The sequence below is a fragment of the Lolium perenne genome, chromosome 4, assembly GCF_019359855.2.
Source record: "Lolium perenne isolate Kyuss_39 chromosome 4, Kyuss_2.0, whole genome shotgun sequence".
NCBI classification, from domain to species: domain Eukaryota; kingdom Viridiplantae; phylum Streptophyta; class Magnoliopsida; order Poales; family Poaceae; genus Lolium; species Lolium perenne.
In genome coordinates this window covers 399,066,451-399,089,625 of record NC_067247.2, presented here as the reverse complement: position 1 = coordinate 399,089,625, position 23,175 = coordinate 399,066,451, and the positions used below count along the sequence as shown (strand labels likewise).

The window sequence follows — 23,175 nt, the reverse complement described above, 5'->3', positions numbered from 1 at the left end:
CCATTGAGGTAAAGGACTAATATCGGATTTGAAGAAGACCGACGACCACGAAGCACGGAATACATGACTCTTTTCACTATGTCGCAATTTCACCACCCGATACAAGGATCAGGTGCTATATTTTCAATTACGTGAAATTTACTTGGTTATTTGGCCAAATATTTTCGGCCCGTACTATTATTTGCGTGCAGTTTTTTGCGCCGTAATATAACTGCAGATCGTAAAATCGGCTATTTCACTGGGTCGGCCATGTTCGCCATTACGCGTCTGACGTCGCCACGCTCGGGGGCTCTCCCGCCGCGAACTCAGCGATTATCTCCTTCGTGCCGACTACTTCCACCGTGTCGAATATTTTTGGCTAAACGCAGCATGGCTCTAGTTCTTCGGCTACGTCCGCTTCATCGACTCCGTCTGCCGGACGACCTATTTCCACTTCGACTCTGCTGCATCCAACAATAAAGCTAAGTATTCCTTTTCCAATAGTTAATTATGATTTATTTTCGCCACACCCGAATACTCGGGGCTGCGCCATTACATTATTACAGCAAATTCACCCAAACACTGGGGCTGCGCCATTACTTTCGTTACCACAAATATACTCGGTTACTTGGCGAATTTCTTTTCTTCGGCTTAATGGAATTATCTTCTCGGGAATATATCATTCTTCGGCTCAGTGAAATATATCATTCTTCGGCTCAGTGGATATATCTTCTTTGGCTCTGGATACATCTTCCTCGGCTCATTGGATTTATTTTTCTTCGGCTTAGCGAATTTATCTTCGGCTCAATGGATTTATATTCTTCGGCTTACTGGATTTGTCTTATTCGGATTCCTCTTATAAAATTACCATTGGCTTCTTCTAATATAATATTACCCGATGCGTTTCCGGGTCAATGGATTCATCTTTTATGGATATTACTGGAACTATTTTTCTTCGGGTCAATGGATTCATCCTATATAATATCAACGGATTCATCTTCTATGGTTATTACTGGATTCTTCGGGTCAATGGATTCATCCTCTGTGATATCAGCGGATTCATCTTCTATGGTTATTACTAAATTCTTCGGGTCAATGGATTCATCTTCTACGGCTATTGCTGGATATATTTTCTTCGAGACAATTTCCTCTACGATATGGGCGGATTCATCCTCAATATATGCTCTATATTTAATGGCATAATCCTCAATATGGGTTCATCTCAAGTACTTCATCCTGGATTCATCTTCAGGGACTCATATTATATTATTGACAATGGCTTCATCTTAAATGGCTTCACCTTATATGACGCCGCGACTCTGTCAAACTTATTTCGACATCATGGCTAACACTCGGGGGCTCGACCATGATTTCACCTCAGGTCACGACTGCGACACAACAATCATGACATCACCTCAGCAACGCTCGGAGGCTCGGCTATTTCTTCATCAACAATTTCGCGGCATCCACTTTTGTTATTTGGTGTTTTCTACTTTGGCTAGATTTCTTATCTACACTCGAAGACTTCATCATGCATCGACTTCGTCGTGTCCAAAAAGCTAAGTGATCTTTTATTTTGCACAAAGTTGATTATCGTTTACTTTCGTCACACCCAACACTCAGGGGCTGTGCGGCATATATTCATTTTACATATCATTGAATCCGAGCATCTGACATCGCATGCGAAAAAAGAGAGTCAAGGAAAAGATAGAAAAAGTTTTTCTATTTGTGCAGGAGAAAGCAAAATTCAAAGTATATAAGAGGGAACCCGAAGAAATTGTATACAGGGAGAACTCGACGAAATTGTCTTCAAGAAAGAACAGGACCCGAAAAATTATCCTCAAAAAGGTCCCGACAAATTATCCTCAAGGAGTACCCGAAGAATCTTCTTCAAAGAGGAACCCGACGAATTCAAAAAGGCACCCGACGAAATCTTCTTCAGGGAGGAACCCGACGAAATCAAAAGAGTACCCGAAAAATTGTCTTCAAGAGAGAACCCGACAAATTCAAAAGAGTACCCGATGAAATCTTCTTCAAGGATGAACCCGATGAAATTTTATTCAAGGAGAACCCGAAGAATTATCTCCTAGGAGGTCCCGACAAATTATCTCCTAGGAGGTCCCGACAAATTATCTGCAAGGAGGTCCCGACAAATTATCTGCAAGGAGGTCCCGACAAATTATCTGCAAGGAGGTCCCGAAGAATTTTCCCCAAAGAGGTCCCGAAGAATTGTCCTTAAAGAGGACCCGAAGAATTAGGAAGGACCCGAAGAATTAGGGAGGACCCGAAGAAATTTTCCTGAAGGAGAAACTCGACGAAATTATCATCCAGGAGGATCCAAAAAAAAAAAAAAAGAGGACAGGCAAATCTTCGGGTCTATTGACTCGTCATTTGTTCCGAGCAAGAGCATCGGTGATGTACCCGACAATATAGAATAACCAATATATTCGGCTGTCTCATCAAGCCCGAGAGAAAAATAGAAGAACCCGCAAAATGGGTCATTGCATTAGCCGAACAAAGCACTTGACAAAATATTCTCAGAGCGCCAAAGTCGCGAACAATCTCTGAATGCCGCAAAACTCTGCGAAGGTAAGACCCCGGGTCCGTCCTGTGTGGCGTGGCATCGCCAAAGACTGCGCTCTGCTACTTTTTTTCCACATCAACAGATGTGAAGAAATATCCCAGCGGACGCGCTGTGGACCCGATAAAACATGACTGGGACTCGACAGAATGGTAAGACCTTAAGCGGCACCTGTCGAGTTTACACCAGTATCCCGAGATCATGTCCGGGGACGTGATCTTGAAGTAGGTTTTTGCGGATTGCCACTAGAGCAGTTAACTAGTACCTGATCCGTCAGATGAACTAGCCCCAACTACCATTATCCCTGTACAATATAGATATGGATGTCAAATAAAAATAGCAACGGCTTGGAGTCGATAAAAAGAGGGGCTGCGCCAAGTTCTTTATTGAGTAGTACAACTTGAGCCTATGCCCAGGTGCAAGCACTTGCCCATAGGCTCGGGGGCTACTCTTATCAAGAGTATTGTTCACCCTCCCGATAAGATACAAGAAAGAGGAAAAGTTGTGGTGTCAATTAAAAGCAAGTTGAGCCTACACCCAAGTGCAAACACTTGGCTGTAGCCTCGGGGGCTACTCCCATCGGGAGCGCTGTCGCGCACCCGATAGGAAAATAATTTCGAGAATCGTCGACATCATCTACGCTACACATGAATCTACAACATGGACCTCGCCTTGTATTTTCTTCGACTTCGGAGATGGTTATGCTTGGAGTTTCTACGCAAGTCTTCGACTTCCCTATAAACTCGGGGGCTACTGACATGGGCATACCCTTCGGGTACCCATTATTAGTATACCTGGATTGGCTCGGCCCAATATGGAGAGAAGGCCCAACAAGGCAACCCGAAGAAGTAGTCGACTAGGACTCTTGTAAAACCCTAGGCTGGTTGCATATATAAAGCTAGCCAGGGCACCCGAAATAAAGAGGCCAACATATAGACATAGAGAGACAACACATCTCCGCCTACGGCGGCACCCTGTAAACATACATATGATATTATACTGGATTGCTAGCAGCACGTAGGGATCCTCCACCGAGGGGACCCGAAGCTGGGTACGTCGTGTGCCTAATCTCGACCCCGGAATCTCCATCGTCGCTCTCTCCCGAAACCCTAGTCTACAATACGTAGGCATTGTCGAGGTGTTCCCTCGTCAGTCGCCACCGCCACCGAGGGTCCAGCTAGCCAGGGATTTCTCCCTGTCGCATTCTGCTGGCGTGCGACAGGGATTGCAACGGCGCCAGAAAGTAGCTTCCTTGTGACGGTAAAGCACTCGTCCGTTGGGAACCCCAAGAGGAAGGTATGATGAGTACAACAGCAAGTTTTCCCTCAGTAAGAAACCAAGTTTTATCGAACCAGTAGGAGATGAAGGCCACGTGAAGGTTGTTGGTGGCGGAGTGTAGTGCGGCGCAACACCAGGGATTCCGGCGCCAACGTGGAACCTGCACAACACAATCAAAATACTTTGCCCCAACTTAACAGTGAGGTTGTCAATCTCACCGGCTTGCTGTAAACAAAGGATTAATCGTATGGTGTGGAAAATGATGTTTATTTGCAAAGAACAGTAGAGGACAATGATTGCAGTAGATTGTATTCAGATGTAAAAGAATGGACCGAGGTCCACAGTTCACTAGTGGTGTCTCTCCAATAAGATAAATAGCATGTTGGGTGAACAAATTAGAGTTGGGCAATTGACAAATAGAGAGGGCATGACAATGCACATACATATCATGATGACTAATATGAGATTCACTTAGGGCATTACGACAAATTACATAGACCGCTATCCAGCATGCATCTATGCCTAAAAAGTCCACCTTCGGGTTAGCATCCGCACCCCTTCCAGTATTAAGTTGCAAACAACAGACAATTGCATTAAGTATGGTGTGTAATGTAATCAACACAAATATCCTTAGACAAAGCATCGATGGTTTATCCCTAGTGGCAACAGCACATCCACAACCTTAGAACTTTCTGTCACTGTCCCAGATTCAATGGAGGCATGGACCCACTATCGATCATAAATACTCCCTCTTGGAGTCACAAGTATCAACTTGGCCAGAGCCTCTACTAGCAACGGAGAGAATGCAAGATCATAAACAACACATATATGATTGATTGATAATCAACCTGACATAGTATTCCATATTCATCGGATCCCAACAAACACAACATGTAGCATTACAAATAGATGATCTTGATCATGATAGGCAGCTCACAAGATCTAAACATGATAGCACATAAGGAGAAGACAACCATCTAGCTACTGCTATGGACCCATAGTCCAAGGTTGAACTACTCACACATCAGTCCGGAGGCGATCATGGTGATGTAGAGTCCTCCGGGTGATGATTCCCCTCTCCGGCAGGGTGCCGGAGGCGATCTCCTGAATCCCCCGAGATGGGATTGGCGGTGGCTGCGTCTCTAGAACTTTTCTCGTATCGTGGCTCTCGGTGATAAGGTTTTCGCGACGGAGAGTATAAGTAGGCGGAAGGGCAGAGTCGGAGGAGGCACTGGGGCCCCACACCATAGGGCGGCACGGGCCCCCCCTTGGCCGCATGGCCTTGTGGTGTCAGCGCCCCGTGGCCCCACTTCGTATCCTCTTCGGTCTTCTGGAAGCTCCGTGGAAAAAGAAGACCCTTGCTTTCATTTCGTCCAATTCCGAGAATATTTCCTGTGTAGGATTTATGAAACCAAAAACAAGAGAAAACAGGAACTGGCGCTTCGGCATCTTGTTAATAAGTTAGTGCCGGAAAATGCATGTAAATGATATAAAGTGTATATAAAACATGTGAGTATTGTCATAAAACTAGCATGGAACATAAGAAATTATAGATACGTTTGAGACGTATCAAGCATCCCCAAGCTTAGTTCCTACTCGCCCTCGAATAGGTAAACGATAACAAGGATAATTTCTGAAGTGACATGCTACTATCATAATCTTGATCAATACTATTGTAAAGCATATGAGATGAATGAAGTGATTCGAAGCAATGGTAAAGATAATGACTAAACAACTGAATCATATAGCAAAGACTTTTCATGAATAGTACTTTCAAGGCAGGCATCAATAAGTCTTGCATAGAAGTTAACTCATAAAGCAATAAATTCTTAGTAGAAAGTTTTGAAGTAACACAAAGGAACATATAAGTTTCAGCAGTTGCTTTCAACTTCAACATGTATATCTCATGGATAATTGTCAACACAAAGTAATATGATGAATGCAAATAAGCAAGTATGTAGGAATCAATGCACACAATTGACACAAGTGTTTGCTTCTAAGATAGAAAGAAGTAGGTAAACTGACTCAACATAAAGTAAAAGAAAGGCCCTTCGCAGAGGGAAGCATGGATTGCTATTTTTGTGCTAGAGCTTTTTATTTTGAAAACATAGAAACAATTTTGTCAACGGTAGTAATAATTCATATGTGTTATGCATAAGACATCCTATAAGTTGCAAGCCTCATGCATAGAATACCAACAGTGCTCGCACCTTGTCCTAATTAGCTTGGATTTCCATAGATTATCATTGCATTACATATGTTTCAACCAAGTGTCACAAAGGGGTACCTCTATGCCGCCTGTACAAAGGTCCAAGGAGATAGATTGCATTTGATTTCTTGTTTTTGATAGATCTCAACTTAGGACATCCATACCGGGACAACATAGAAAACAGATAATGGACTCCTCTTTAATGCATAAGCATTCAACAACAGATAATATTCTCATAAGAGATTGAGGATTAATGTCCAAACTGAAACTTCCACCATGATTCATGGCTTTGGTTAGCGGCCCAATGTTCTTCTCTAACAATATGCATACTCAAACCATTTAATCATGATAAATCACCCTTACTTCAGACAAGACAAACATGCATAGCAACTCACATGATATTCAACAAAGGTGTAATAGTTGATGGCGTCCCTAGAAACATGGTTACCGCTCAACAAGCAACTTATAAGAAATAAGATACATAAGCTACATATTCTTCACCACAATAGTTTTTAAGGCTATTTTCCCATGAGCTATATATTGCAAAGACAAGGAATGAAATTTTAAAGGTAGCACTCAAGCAATTTACTTTGGAATGGCAGAAAAATACCACATAGTAGGTAGGTATGGTGGACACAAATGGCATAGGTTTTGGCTCAAGGTTTTGGATGCACGAGAAGTATTCCCTCTCAATACAAGGCTTTGGCTAGCAAGGTTGTTTGAAGAAAACACAAGTATGAACCGGTACAGCAAAACTTACATAAGAACATATTGCAAGCATTATAAGACTCTACACTGTCTTCCTTGTTGTTCAAACACTTTACCAGAAAATATCTAGACTTTTAGAGAGACCAATAATGCAAACCAAATTTCAACAAGCTCTACAGTAGTTCTCCACTAATAGGTGCAATCTACATGATGCAAGAGCTTAAACATGATCAATTTGAGCAAAACAATTGCCAAGTATCAAATTAATCAAGACAATATACCAATTACCACATGAAGCATTTTCTGTTTCCAACCAAATAGCAATGAACGAAGCAGTTTTCAACCTTCGCCATGAACATTAAAAGTAAAGCTAAGAACACCAGTGTTCATATGAACGAGCGGAGCGTGTCTCTCTCCCACACAAAGAATGCTAGGATCCGATTTTATTCAAACATAAACAAAAATAAAAACATACAGACGCTCCAAGTAAAGCACATAAGATGTGACGGAATAAAAATATAGTTTCACTAGAGGTGACCTGATAAGTTGTCGATTAAGAAGGGGATGCCTTGGGCATCCCCAAGCTTAGATGCTTGAGTCTTCTTGAAATATGCAGGGATGAACCACGGGGGCATCCCCAAGCTTAGACTTTTCACTCTCCTTGATCATATTGTATCATCCTCCTCTCTTGACCCTTGAAAACTTCCTCCACACCAAACTCAAAACAAACTCATTAGAGGGTTAGTGCATAATCAAAAATTCACATGTTCAGAGGTAACATAATCATTCTTAACACTTCTGGACATTTCCCAAAGCTACTGAAAGTTAATGGAACAAAGAAATCCATCCAACATAGCAAAAGAGGCAATGTGAAATAAAAGGCAGAATATGTCAAAACAGAACAGTCCGTAAACACAAATTATTTAGAGGCACTTAACATGCTCAGATGAAGAAGCTAAAATTGAATGAAAGTTGCGTACATATCTGAGGATTATTCATGATTTTTCGCTGATTTTTCTGAGTTACCTACAGAGAGATCTACTCAAATTCGTGACAGCAAGAAATCTGTTTCTGCGCAGAAATCCAAATCTAGTATCAACTCTACTATCAAAGGCTTTACTTGCCACAACAATGCAATAAAATAAAGATAAGGAGAGGTTGCTATAGTAGTAACAACTTCCAAGACTCAAATATAAAACAAAAATTGCAGAAGTAAAATAATGGATTGTCTCCCATAAGCGCTTTTCTTTAACGCCTTTCAGCTAGGCGCAGAAAGTGTAAATCAAGTATTATCAAGAGATGAAGCATCAACATCATAATTTGTTCTAATAATAGAATCAAAAGGTAACTTCATTCTCTTTCTAGGGAAGTGTTCCATACCTTTCTTAAGAGGAAATTGATACTTAATATTCCCTTCCTTCATATCAATAATAGCACCAACAGTTCGAAGAAAAGGTCTTCCCAAAATAATGGGACAAGATGCATTGCATTCAATATCCAAGACAACAAAATCAACGGGGACAAGGTTATTGTTAACCGTAATGTGAACATTATCAATCCTCCCCAAAGGTTTCTTTATAGAATTATCAGCAAGATTAACATCCAAATAATAATTTTTCAATGGTGGCAAGTCAAGCATATCATAGAGTTTCTTAGGCATAACAAAAATACTTGCACCAAGATCACATAAAGCATTACAATCAAAATCATTGACCTTCATCTTAATGATGGGCTCCCAACCATCTTCCAACTTCCTAGGAATAGAAGTTTCAAGTTTTAATTTCTCTTCTCTAGCTTTAATGAGAGCATTTGTAATATGTTTTGTAAAGGCCAAATTTATAGCACTAGCATTAGGACTTTTAGCAAGTTTTTGCAAGAACTTTATAACTTCAGAGATGTGACAATCATCAAAATCTAAACCATTATGATCTAAAGCAATGGGATCATTGTTCCCAATATTCTGAAAAGTTTCAGCAGTTTTATCACAAACAGTTTCAGCAGTTTTAGCAGTTTCAGGCAATTTTGCACGCTTTGCATTAGGAGTAGAAACATTGTCAACACCAATTACTTTACCATTGATAGTAGAAGGTTTAGCAACATGTGAAGCATCAACATTACTAGTGGTGGTAATAGTCCAAACTTTAGCTACATTATTCTCGTTAGCTAATTTTTCTTCTTTTTCCCACCTAGCATGCAATTCAGCCATCAATCTAATATTTTCATTAATTCAAACTTGGATAGCGTTTGCTGTAGTAATAATTTTGTTATCATTATCCTCAGGTTTAGCAGCCATTTTATTAATTAAAGAAGATTGTGACTCAGACATGTATGAGATTCGGTTTTCAGCATTTGAAAGCTTAGTTTGCAAACCAGAAATTTCCATATTCAAATTTTCAAGTTGATTCCCTATATTTTTCAACAAGGTAGATTGTTCATTCATAGTTTTAGTAAACAATTGATTTTGCTCATATTGTGATTGCATAAAGCTCTTAGTAGCTCTTTCAATTTCTAGCATCTTTTCCTCATTAGGCAAAACGGATCTACCATAAAAATTACCACTATTAGAAGGATATGGCATATAGTTGTTGTTACCAGAATTATTCCTATAAGCATTGTTGTTGAAATTATTATTTTTAATGAAGTTCACATCAACATGCTCTTCTTGATCAACCAATGAAGCTAAAGGAACATTATTAGGATCAACATTAGATCTACCATTAACAAGCATAGACATAATAACATCAATCTTATCACTCAAGGAGGAGCTTTCTTCAACAGAATTTACCTTCTTACATTGTGGAGTCCTTTCAGTTTTCCATTCAAAGTAATTGATCATCATATCATCAAGAAGTTTTGTTGCGGCACACAAAGTGATGGACATAAAAGTACCTCCAGCAGCTGAATCCAATTGGTCCTTGAAGAAAAATTCAGTCCTGCATAAAAGGTTTGGATGATCATCCAAGTAGTCAGTCCATGGGTAGGGCAATTCTTTACTAAAGATTTCATTCTTTCCCATGCTTGGGCAACATGCTCATTATCCAATTGCTTAAAATTCATTATGCTACTTCTCAAAGATATAATTTTAGCAGGAGGATAATATCTACCAATGAAAGCATCCTTACATTTAGTCCATGAATCAATACTATTTTTAGGCAAAGATAGCAACCAATCTTTAGCTCTTCCTCTTAGGGAGAAAGGAAACAATTTCAGTTTTATAATGTCACCATCTACATCCTTATACTTTTGCATTTCACAAAGTTCAACAAAATTATTAAGATTGGCAGCAACATCATCAGAAGTAACACCAAAAAATTGCTCTCTCATAACAAGGTTTAGTAAAGCAGGTTTAATTTCATAAATTTCTGCTGTAGCAGCAGGTGGAGCAATAGGTGTGCATAGGAAATCATTATTATTTGTGCTAGTAAAGTCACACAACTTGGTGTTCTCAGGAGTATTCATTTTAACAGTAGTAAATAAAGCAAACTAAATAAAGTAAAGTAAAACAAGTAACTAATTTTTTTGTTTGTTTTTGATATAAAGAACGCAAACAAGATAGTAAATAAAGTAAAGCGAGTAACTATTTTTTTTGTATTTTGATATAAGGAAAACAAACAAAACAGAAAATAAAATAAAGTAAAGCAAGACAATAACAAAGTAATGAGATTGGATGTGGAAGACTCCCCTTGCAGCGTGTCTTGATCTCCCCGGCAACAGCGCCAGAAAAAGAGCTGCTGGCGTGCGACAGGGATTGCAACGGCGCCAGAAAGTAGCTTCCTTGTGACGGTAAAGCACTCGTCCGTTGGGAACCCCAAGAGGAAGGTATGATGAGTACAGCAGCAAGTTTTCCCTCAGTAAGAAACCAAGGTTTATCGAACCAGTAGGAGATGAAGGCCACATGAAGGTTGTTGGTGGTGGAGTGTAGTGCGGCGCAACACCAGGGATTCCGGCGCCAACGTGGAACCTGCACAACACAATCAAAATACTTTGCCCCAACTTAACAGTGAGGTTGTCAATCTCATCGGCTTCCTGTAAACAAAGGATTAATCGTATGGTGTGGAAAATGATGTTTGTTTGCAAAGAACAGTAGAGGACAATGATTGTAGTAGATTGTATTCAGATGTAAAAGAATGGACCGGGGTCCACAGTTCACTAGTGGTGTCTCTTCAATAAGATAAATAGCATGTTGGGTGAACAAATTACAGTTGGGCAATTGACAAATAGAGAGGGCATAACAATGCACATACATATCATGATGACTAATATGAGATTCACTTAGGGTATTACGACAAATTACATAGACCGCTATCCAGCATGCATCTATGCCTAAAAAGTCCACCTTCGGGTTAGCATCCGCACCCCTTCCAGTATTAAGTTGCAAACAACAGACAATTGCATTAAGTATGGTGCGTAATGTAATCAACACAAATATCCTTAGACAAAGCATCGATGTTTTATCCCTAGTGGCAACAACACATCCACAACCTTAGAACTTTCGTCACCGTCCTGCATTCAATGGAGGCATGAACCCACTATCGAGCATAAATACTCCCTCTTGGAGTCACAAGTATCAACTTGGCCAGAGCCTCTACTAGCAACGGAGAGCATGCAAGATCATAAACAACACATATATGATAGATTGATAATCAACTTGACATAGTATTCCATATTCATCGGATCCCAACAAACACAACATGTAGCATTACAAATAGATGATCTTGATCATGATAGGTAGCTCACAAGATCTAAACATGATAGCACATGAGGAGAAGACAACCATCTAGCTACTGCTATGGACCCATAGTCCAAGGATGAACTACTCACACATCAGTCCGGAGGCGATCATGGTGATGTAGAGTCCTCCGGGTGAAGATTCCCCTCTCCGGCAGGGTGCCGGAGGCGATGTCCTGAATCCCCCGAGATGGGATTGGCGGTGACGGCGTCTCTAGAACTTTTCTCGTATCGTGGCTCTCGGTGATAGGGTTTTCGCAACGGAGAGTATAAGTAGGCGGAAGGGCAGAGTCAGAGGAGGCACGGGGGCCCCACACCATAGGGCGGCGCGGGCCCCCCCTTGGCCGCGCGGCCTTGTGGTGTCGGCGCCCCGTGGCCCCACTTCGTATCATCTTCGGTATTCTGGAAGCTCCGTGGAAAAATAAGACCCTGGGCTTTCGTTTCGTCCAATTCCGAGAATATTTCCTGTATAGGATTTCTGAAACCAAAAACAGCAGAAAACAGGAACTGGCGCTTCGGCATCTTGTTAATAGGTTAGTGCCGGAAAATGCATATAAATGATATAAAGTGTATATAAAATATGTGAGTATTGTCATAAAACTATCATGTAACATAAGAAATTATAGATACGTTTGAGACGTATCACATTCTCACACCACCACCCCCAAGCCGTCCCCGACTCCAACGAGCAGAGCCGGCGACCAACACTGGTGGGGAAGAGAACCAACAAGAGAGGGAAATAAATGGACCTTTGGATCTGGCTAGTGGTCGCTAGAGCAGCCACCAAGCCACGAGTGCCACGCACCGCCACCTCGCCACCCACGCGGTCAAGGACAACGGCGCGCACCCGCGGACGTCACTAGCCGTCGCAGTCGACGCCGCCACACCTCCCGATGGTGTCGCCCTGAAGCCTAAGAAGACCCTGCCCGAAGAAGTTGCGCCGCCTCTGCCATCACCCGCGAGGAAGAGGGCAACACCGCCGAGCTCCGCCGCCTCCACCACGAGGAACCGCCTGACCGCGGCGCGCCGGCCCGCCGCGCAAGGAGCTGCTGGTTTGCTGCTGCAGATCTCCACCGCCATAAAGGACTTGCCCCGCGCTGCCTCCTCACGGACAGGGTCAGGATCCAGGGATCCGCCGCCGCCGTCAATACCGCACGGGCTTTGCCCGGCGACAGCGGCGGGGGGGAGATGGGAGGAGGGAGGCTGGAGTTAGGGTTGGGGTCGCCCGCCCGTCGCTCGCGGGAGCGCAAAATGACTCCAGTTTCCTGCAGGCTCTATCTATGCAGCTTCTTGTTATACATCACTTGGACGTGGATTCGGTTGACAAGTTGCTACCAGGAATGAATGCAACCACGAGATGCCCGTACAAGTGCAGCTAGCTGCCACAGTGCCACATAGTCTCGAGATATTAGCTAAGTGTCGTGCATGTGTTCTTCCAGTCTCGAGAAATTAGCTAATTATTAAGCATGGAGGTGCAACTGCATGCCTCTGGGCCCCGGCGGCTCCTCTTCTTCCTCATATGCTTCTTCTCCGGTCTGGCCACATGCCGCTCCGCCGTGGACGCGCCTCCGACGCTCATCGACAGCCTTCCAGGGTTCGACGGCGCGCTCCCGTTCCGCCTGGAAACTGGGTACGTACCACCTACGCCACGAACGCATCTAGCTTCGTTGATCAATCCCGCCGTTCGCGGTCGCTCACCAGCTCCTGCTTGTGGCAGGTACGTGACCGTGGACGAGGAGAACGGCGGCGAGCTGTTCTACTACTTCATCGAGTCGGAGGGCGACCCACGGCGCGACCCGCTCCTACTCTGGCTCCCCGGCGGCGACCGCTGCACCGTGCTCCAGGCGTTGCTGTTACAGCTGGGTCAGCAGTTCAATTATCCCCGGCCCCAAGCCTTCGGCAGGCCGATACGATCGTCGTCACACCCTGCACCTTGGCTTTACACCCATCTCCTGTTTCCTTCCTCTGCAGGCCCCTTGAGGTTCGTCCTCGAGCCTTACAATGAGACGACCACCGTGCCGCGCCTTCACCACCATCCCTACTCCTGGACTAAGGCTGCCAGCGTTCTGTTCCTCGATTCGCCCGTCGGCGCCGGGTTTTCATTCTCCCGAAACCCCAAAGGATATGATGTTGGAGAGGTCTCTTCTTCACTGCAGGTTAAAACGTTCCTCACCAAGGTAACGTTAGGCTTAGTTGATATGTCATACTACTACTACAGAAGATAATATATAGCTCTGATCGATTTGTATGTTCTATTTTTTGTTTTGTTACGGGTCAGTGGTTCACCGAGCACCCAGATTACCTCGCAAATCCTTTTTATGTCGGAGGAGCCTCGCATGCGGGAAAATTCGTTCCACTCATCGCACAGAAGATCTCAGAAGGTGGAGCCATCGTCAATTATTGGTAGTATATTGACTCATGGAAGGTGATGTTGGCGTCATTACTCCTGTCTATTCATACTTCAACACAATGTTTCTTTTCAGATATTGAAGCTGGAATAACCCCAACGGTTAATCTGAAGGTACCTACACAGTATTCACACAACTAACCATTTCAGTTGTTCGTATTGACGATGCAAACAGCTCAACAGATTACATTAATTGATGTGACCACTACTCGTGTTACGATCAAAATATTGTCAGGGTTATCTGGTAGGCAATCCGGCTATAAGTGAAGGCAATTTCTATGAATGGAAAGTGCCATATCTGCATGGAGTTGCAGTAATTTCAGATCAACTATACGAGGTGATTACTTAGGCACAACTCCAGCTCGTACTCTATCGCCTATATACCTACTACGTATATATTTCCCTATACCAGGTTTGTTCGTTAATCCCGTGTCCATTTGATTTCATGTGAATGTTCTTAAGTCGATAATGGAGAACTGTCAAGGGCATTATACCAACCCCATGAACGCGCTTTGCGCTCGAGATTTGGAAAGGTTTGACGATGTAAGGATAAAACTACTTGGACTTCCCCCTGTATACATTTGTGAATAAAATTTGGTGAAAGATGACCGATATGGTTTCGAATTCGCCATTCCCTTGACTTGCTCTAACAATTAATTAATTTTATACATAAATAATTCTCATTCACATCTGAATATGTGATATTGCTACCGAAGCAACTAATTTGATATTCCCCACAGCTGTTTGGCCAAATTGAACATGCACACATTTTGTACAAAAAGTGTGATAATGTGCCTTCTGGACCAAATGACCCGATCATACAAAGAAAGATCTTGAAGGAGGAAACTGGAGTACTAAAACATCAACCAACTTGCGCTCCGTTGGATTGTCAAGTAAGTTCATCTTAATTTTCTCCACTGATAAAAAAAATGATATCCTTGTACTCCCTCCGATTCATATTACTTGATACTAATATAGATGTATGTAGACACATTTTAATTGTAGATACATTCATTTTAGTAGCAAGTAATATGGATCGGAGGAAGTACAATAATTAGAAGAGGGGAGTTTAGGAAAAAAAGATGATACCCCAAATTAGTGTGTACGAGTGTTATTGTTTTCTGTGTAAGTTTCTAGAATTTCAATTTAATTTTATATTGTATATTTCTCCATACAAATTTCCTCCGTCCCAATTTGTAGGCCGTATTAGTTTCCTTAAGACAAGACTGACAAAGAATTACCTTGTTAATATGCCTTTTTTCCAAAACACTACCTGATAATTGTTATTTGATATCATATAAACCAAATATTGTAGTAATTCTTGGTAATCCTCTTCTCAATGAAATCTAAAACACCTTACATACGGGAACGGATCCAGTACGGAAAATTAATATAGATTACCTAATATGTTGATATGCCTTGCAAATAAATATGATGTTTGTTAATTATGTCTGATTTATTTTTCCATGTATAGAGTTATGGTGGATACCTTTCATATTATTGGTCAAACAACAACATCACTAGGGAATCCCTTGGGATCAAGAAGGTAAACTAAGTACACAAGTTTTCCTCCAAGAAGACTTTTTCATACATTCTATTTGGACCAAATGTCCAATCACCACTTATACATCTCTATGCCATTAACATAGGGGAGCAAGGACGAATGGGTGTTGTGCGACGAAAATGATATGCCTTATTCTTCGGACATAGAGAGTAGCCTAAAGTATCATCGTAATATGACATCAAAAGGTTATCGTGTCTTGGTATATAGGTAAATACTATCAAGGTCAAAAAATTCTATGTTACAACAAATGTGTACTTTAGGTTGCAAACATTTCATAATATCTCTGAAGTGACATTTGTATTGAAATACATATGTAGTGTAATTGATCAACATATCCTCTCATTTCATTCGGTAACTTTCAAGCTGAAATATGTAATTTTTCCAACCTCTAATCTACCTTCCATGTACAGTGGAGACCATGATGCCATTATACCATTTCTGGGTACAGAATCTTGGGTGAGATCACTCAATTATCCCATTTTGGATGAATGGAGGGGTTGGCATCTTGATGGACAGTCTGCTGGGTATGGATTTGTATGAAAGGCACATTGATTATTACTTCAATTCTTTGTTTCTATATTTTTATTTGAAAATATTAGCTGCTGCAAATAATTTTACTTACATTTTCAATTATAATGTATATGCAGATTCACTATAACATACAAAAATAACCTGACGTTTGCTACCGTGAAGGTAATAATATCTCTCTCCACAATCATTTCTGTGACACCTAAAAATTGTGTTATCTAGAAAAATATCCCCGCATGATATTCACATTTGATTTGATAAATTTACAATGAAAACATAAAAATTCTATATCTAGTGGAATATAAATTTTGCAAGTAGATTTCACTGGCACTCACTTTATTCAAATATAGGGTGGTGGACACAGTGTGCCGGAGTACCAACCAGAGAGAGGCCTCGCTATATTCAGTCGTTGGATTTCCGGTGAGCCCCTTTGATGATGCATCTGAGTAATGTAAGAGGTATTGGAGCACCCAAGTGTATGAGTGTGGTACTTGAATATGTCTGAATGTTGTAAGAGTAAATACCCGAAAGTACGATGGTAGTACCCATTTGAGTGTTAGAGGTACGTATTTGGATCGGAGTATACTATATAATATAAACCGCTTTTTGTTAAGTGGTGTAAGTAGAGTTCATTTTATTTTTAGCCACCATGACTGAAACTTTTGTTTACCTGGTGATTGAGACTTGAATATTCCTGTCGAGGCTTAGCGTTTCCTTTTTCCTCCAAAAAAGGTTCGGCATTCCCGTGTATAATCTTGAAGGACCGGATCGTCAACGAATGAGCCTTTTGGTTCCATGGACCTCCACCGACTCAGTATCTTCAGAGGGGGTGTGTGCATTGTTCCACTGCAATTACCACCTCTGAGCAGCTCTAATTTTGCCACTTCTTTTTGCCGGACGGTTTGCGCAACCGACGATGAATTGGGTACTGCTCGTCGGCCAGCTAGCTCCGCACCACTCCACTGCCACTGCCCGAACACGCCTCCCCGCTCAAGCTTCCGCTTCATGAGGCTCCAGGAAATATTGTCGGAATTTCCTAGATTTTTGTATTCCCCTGGGTATATATGATGCAACTTCACGAGCTCCTCACAACGTTTTGAGCTCCTAGGCGTTGAATCAATCCTCAAAACAAATCTCAGTCGTTCATTTGCTTTCACCGCACGGTATAAAACGGCTCCCCACAGTCAAAACACTAGCCGCCACAACCCAATCTCTAGGGAGATCCACCTCACTATCGACGTGTGGGGTTGCTCAAAATTACGTGCGAATCCTAGAGTATTCTCCAAGTCGTCCGCATTCGTCCCTATCCTCGAATGCCAAGATTCGCACTCAAAACCCTAATGCCCCAACCACTGCATTTCGGTCGTCCTCGCTAGCGGATCGGAGCTGTAGAGCTCGCCTAGAGATATAAAGCCCCGAGAAGCACCACCGTGCCCTCCTGGTTCTTCGCCACCCTCTAGTTCTTCCTCCATCTCTTTGTATCGCTCGCAACCATCTGCAATATGTCGCCGGACTCATCACGGTGCTGTCGTTTGAGACCACCCCGGGGTCTCTGGAGGGGTCGATGAGAACCGCTAGGCCATGCTGAGCATCTAGGTCGAGTGCAACATCAAGGGGAGCACCGAATCATGCTAATTTAACCACTCTCTTCTCTAGTGACTGGCCGGAATTTTAACACCCCAGGTTTCTAGGACACATGTGAGGGTAGAGTTAGAATTTGTTCATACATCTTAAAAAGTGGGGGAAAATTTTCCGCTTCGATCGAAAACTCAAAGTGATCGAGAACCTTATATGAGTCTTGGTGATTCAGGGTTATCATCTTGGCAAATGTTTGGTTTCGAGATAATCTTTGTTGATATTTAGCGAAAAAGTTAAAACATGGAAAAGATAACATCCAATGTCATTTGAATTCAAAAATTGGAGTATTGAATCTTATTATCTTATATTCAAATTTGAATTCAAATTATCATATAACTCAAATATTAGAGTAAAGAACTTGTACAATAAAATAAAAAACACATTGTATTAATAACCAAGACATTACAAATTTGAATAAAAAGAATATTACAAATTTGAATACAATGAACAGTAAACCTATACTAAACTTACACTAAAGAGTCTTCAATCTCTACTCTTCAAACCTGCACACATGCAGAACTAAAAATACTTGATAATGCTAAAATATTGCCAGCACCATAATGGTGAGGCATTTTAATGTATGAGCTTGATAAATAGACTAGGAATAATCTTAGAATCTTTGTTTGGAAGAAGAAAGGAAAATCAGAAAGTAACACAAGAAACCAAAATAACCAAGTAAATGATGAATTGACAAATGACCAGCAACAATAAGAGGGACACTGCTTAACATCCAAATTTACTGAACTATGAAGCTAGGCAGAGAAGATTAACAGCACCAGGAACACCACGAAAGTATACAAGATCAAGGAAAAGGTGCCAAGCTCATTTGGAATTCAAGAAAGGGAAAACAGACCAATGGAAAGGATTTTGACGCTAATAGTCAAGATCATTACCAAATCATCAACTAATAAAGCAACAATGGACAAGTGAATTACCAGTAACCGTCAGATAAGCCAAACACTTCAGTAAAGTAATTTGTGACTCTGGAAAATGGATAGCAGTAATAAAATAAATATCTTGAGTACAAACAAGATAAATAGAGCGCAAGTCAAGTAACCAGACGAGCTCATCCTCAAGGATTGATGAAAAAGTTATAACTGAAACTTGAACCAGATAGAGTACCCACATAGAAGCAGTTTAATCACCTAAATGCATGCAGAGAGGTGTCGAGCATTTGACAGCAGCCAAAGCATGATAAAAAGGGAGCAGTCGACCAAGGAGGCCAACTCCAGATCGATCACACCCATTTGGCTGTCGACCAAGGAAATGAAATTGACAGAAAAACACTTCACACTACTCAAGATTATCTCAACTAATGATGATCAAATAGATCATACACCAGGAAAATGGAACCATAACACTTGTCCAACCTATCTGGTGGTTGGAGAGGGAGTAATTTAGCATCATTTGATCCAATGGATCATAGCTAAGCCAAGCAAATACAAGCACCTACATCAAAGCAGCTAACACTTGCAGCAACCAAAGTAAATCATCAGAAAGGTATTTTTCAACACGTTCAAGCAAAAAAATGTGTAACTCTTATTTTGGTTGCGCCCATGCCGCCACAACCCCACTTGGCGTGCAGCAGACCACCATCTGTTGACGTATCTACAGGACGAAAATAAGATCATGTTACTACTTTCGAAGGTGTACTGTCGTATTTTTCTGAAGAAATTCCTGTCTATTTTTCTGAAGATCCGATGCTGGGTCTCGTCGTGATCAAGCCAGGCGGAGTCAGATCGGACAGACGGTACGCTATGCTAACTGATGCGCAGGTAACACAGGTCGTCGTCCGCGTTCATCGGAGGCTCGATCGCAGTCCGGTCCGCGTAGTTTGAATCTCTGAAACGGGTATCCGAGGAAGTGCACCCAAATCCCGCGCTTAATCCGCAGGAAATACGTTGTGAGACAGCCACACAGCTGGTATCCTATGCCTACGCACGCAAGCACGCACGCCGTTCGCCCGTCGGTTCCATCCGATCGGTTGCTGTGTTTTTTCAAACACGCCCGGAGAAACACGTCTGCTTCCTGGCGTGAAACAAGGGCAATTTCCAAGCTGCTTCCTCTCTTCCTCCACGGCCAGCCTAATCTGTCGGGCTGACCGGTCTCCTCATCTTCCTTCTCCTACAAATACGCCGCCACCACCGCCGACCTCCTCTCGCACACACCAAATCAAACCAACCCATCTATTCAAACTCGGCTCGCCACCACTCTCCTTCCATCTATCCCAATGTCGGCCTCACCCGAATTCTGTAAGCCCGCCGCCGTGCCGGACTACACGGCGCGTCTCTTCGTCGCGGCCGACGAGGACAACTCCTACGTCTACAGGACGCCGACGGGCACCCGAATCAGTTATCTCGGGGAGCCCGCAACCTGCCCGCCGGCGCCGAGGAAGCCGCGCCCGCCGCCGGCCTCCGCGTGCCGGAAGCGTCTGTTCACCGCCGGCGATGTCATCACTCTGCGCTTCGACGACCTCGAGGAATCTTCAGCCCTGCCTCGCTCTGGGAAACCGGCAGCGCGGCCGCTCCGAGGACGAGCTCAGCAGCAGCTACAGCAGAAGGACCGTTGGCACCATTTGAGATGACTGCTTAGGGCTAGTGCCAGTACTAGTTGCCAATCGTATGGATGTGTAAGCCATAGGTATAAACTGTTCATGCACGATCGTAACCAAGTGATCGTACACGAGCAGTACTTGCATTTTCTTAAACACGTACGCACCCTCTGTAACGATCGATCCATCCTAAATTCCTAATAATAAGATTATTGTTTGTCTGCTTCTTACTTTCTTTACCAAATAGGATTGTTGTTCGATTTCATGAATTTGTATTGTAATCCTCGGCTCCACCGCTTGAGCCGAATGCAGTACAGGACAAGGGAACACTAGGTCAAAGCCATGTAAAACTCAAACTAAACTTGTTTGGCATAAAATGAAAAAAAAAATGTTTTATGTTTCCTCATAAGGGGACACAGCCCATATCCATGATTTTACTTTTCAAAATCAGATCCGATAGTAGTAGATAAGATGATGAAGAATCTTTCTGTATGGAAAGAAAAAATTATCCATTTTTTTTTCCATATGTACACTTACCAAATGACACAAACTTTTTGGATGAAAATGTTCCATGTAATACCCGTTGATTGACAGATTTTTGAAATTTCCTACTGCGAGGGACCTGACTCCAGCAGTTATTTTTTTGCGGGGCTCCAGCAGTTGACTCCAACCAAATTTCTTTTCTTTCGTGCTTCAGTTGTGAGGTACTTCAAATGGAATCATGGCTTATTGGCCATGAACAGCAATAGTCAAGTGATAAACCAAAGTCCCAAGTTAGGACCACCTCAGTTCAAGTGGAACGACATTGACCATCAGGAATGAGGGCAAGGTATCTAGACTACGGCCCGGCTGAAACCCGCCACTTTCTCTCAGTCTATTTACTTTTGCATCCCGAGTCCCGACACACCCCCGTCTCTTCTCCGACGTCCGGCGTCTGGTGGCCGTCCCACTTGGGGTGAGAATGGGCGGGCTACCTAGCTTCTAGGTGTGGTTTTCAGCGAGATGTCGGTCTTTGGCCACATTCCGGTGGCAACTGGGAGAGCAATGGACCTTTCGGGTCATACTCGGTGCTACCTTGGAGCTGAAGGTGGTGGGGAGTGGTTCTCCAATGTGTACTCCAATAAGGCACTTGCTAGTAGTGGCGGCCGGCCGGGGTTGGCGAATTGGGAACAGATGGCTTCTTCTTGTTGTTTGGCGAGCGCAGAGGTCCGACGACAAGTACTGTTGCCTGCGACGGATCTCGGTGGTCCTCTCCGACTCATGCCGAGGCATGGGCGGGACAGGCACCCGGAGTTAGCTAAGCCGCCGGCCGCCGCCAGGCAGGTGCACGTCCCCTGAGCGGCGGCACGGCATCCAGTTTTGGGACATGAGCCGCGCCATTTTAATGGGGAGCGGCATCCTATTCGGTTGCTCCTCCTTCTTCATGCCGCTATCGAACACCTCGGAGTCGTTCTTCTTCTTCCCATGGCGATGCAGCGGCACACGGTAATGAGGGTGGGACTGGAAGTGTCGGTGGTGTGGGCGACGACAGGGATGATGTCGGTCACCTTTTTAAAAGACCATGTGCGCGCGGAATACGATAACATTGATGACGGCGTAGAATTCCAGCCACCGCTCGCTAGGCCTGGTGCGCTTGTAGAAGATGAGTTGGAGACGGCTCTTAGGTGAGTGTTTTCGAAATTACCCTGCTGTGTGTTCACACCCTGCAGTGAGGTGGAGATCTCATCCTCCACATTCCGCGCACGCGCGCGCATCCAATGCTGGGTGTGTGATCATGTCAGATTACGCAGACCGACGTTAATCAAGCAGTCAGCCATATCCACGTGGCTGGTCTGCCGACTAATTTGAATTCTGAACACAGGCGGGTATCCAAGGAAGCAAATCACAGCGCGGTTCGCTTAATCCTCGGCGGCGACATCGCTAGGATCCTATGCTCGTCCGATGTCTCCTCATACGGTCATACCGATCTTTCAAAACAAACCGAAAAAATTGAAACCATACCGCGATACTGTAGCATGCAAGGTTGTATGCGTTCTCTGAAATCCAAGAAGAAAAAAAAAGGCCACCTGACGTTGCACGATGGGATGGGTCAGCTGCCAGAGGGCCCATGGCTTATCGTGGGCAGCAAGGGGATCAAAAGCGAACCGACCCCGCGATTTCCAATCAGCTTCCCGTCGGTCGGTTCCTTCTCAAGCACACGTATTCCCCGTTTCACACGCTGACCGTCTCCCCTGATTCTCCTCCTACATATACTCCAACTTCCTCCAAACCCACACCACAATCTTTGCTTTTTCAAACTATCTTCCTCTACTTCTCTCCCTCCAATCCGCTCCAAGATGTCAGCCTCGCCGGAGTTCTACAAACCCGCGGCGCCGCCGGCGGCCTACTCACCGCGCATCCTGCTCGCCGTCACAGAGCCGGCCGCCGAGGACTCGTGCTACTACGCCTGCAGCACGCCGACGGGCGCCGGGATCAGCTTCGGCGGCGACGCGGCCACCTGCCCGCCCGCGCCCAGGAAGCCGCGCCCGCCGCCGGCGTCCGCCTGCCGGAAGCGCCTCTTCGCCGCCGGCGACGTTGTCACGCTCCGCTTCGACGACCTCGAGGCCATCTTCCGGCCCGCTCCGTCGCCGCGCTTCGACGGGCTCACCACCCGTGCTAGTAGGAACCGTGGTGCTATCTTGAGCTGATTGCCTAGCTGCAGCATACGTGTGTGGATGTTTGAATTCCATTGCGTTTATCTTAGTACTAGTAGTCGCCGATACTCTGCTTACTTACGAACGAACCACTCCTCTGTAATGATCCATGGTTATAATAATAAGATTCATTATTTAAGATTGTTTGCATCCTCGTTGGTCTGTTCTGATTGCTGATACAAATCATGTACGGCTCATTTGCTCCTCCATTCACTTGTTAAGTATACAGAAGAAAAATGAGAGGAATTGACACAGAGGGCACTAGCCGTGGGCAAGTGCAAGGGTACTCCTCGAGATGGAAAATGAAAAAA

The 23,175-nt window shown here is 43.6% G+C and overlaps 2 protein-coding genes across 2 annotated transcripts; both read left to right on the top strand.

The window, feature by feature from the left end:
* Positions 1-12,824: 12,824 nt before the first annotated feature.
* Positions 12,825-16,681, top strand: LOC127297573 (serine carboxypeptidase-like 14). Its single transcript, XM_051327896.1, has 13 exons — positions 12,825-13,113; positions 13,201-13,346; positions 13,455-13,660; positions 13,762-13,864; positions 13,967-14,004; positions 14,126-14,227; positions 14,353-14,433; positions 14,631-14,783; positions 15,365-15,436; positions 15,540-15,661; positions 15,865-15,978; positions 16,102-16,147; positions 16,333-16,681. Exons 1-13 carry the CDS (start codon positions 12,950-12,952, stop codon positions 16,414-16,416), a joined length of 1,431 nt encoding a protein of 476 aa, XP_051183856.1. The 5' UTR covers positions 12,825-12,949; the 3' UTR covers positions 16,417-16,681.
* A 5,762-nt stretch (positions 16,682-22,443) lies between these two features.
* LOC127297575 (cyclin-dependent protein kinase inhibitor EL2) lies at positions 22,444-23,003 on the top strand. Its single transcript, XM_051327898.2, has one exon. It carries the CDS (start codon positions 22,508-22,510, stop codon positions 22,856-22,858), a length of 351 nt encoding a protein of 116 aa, XP_051183858.1. The 5' UTR covers positions 22,444-22,507; the 3' UTR covers positions 22,859-23,003.
* The last annotated feature ends 172 nt before the right edge of the window (positions 23,004-23,175 follow it).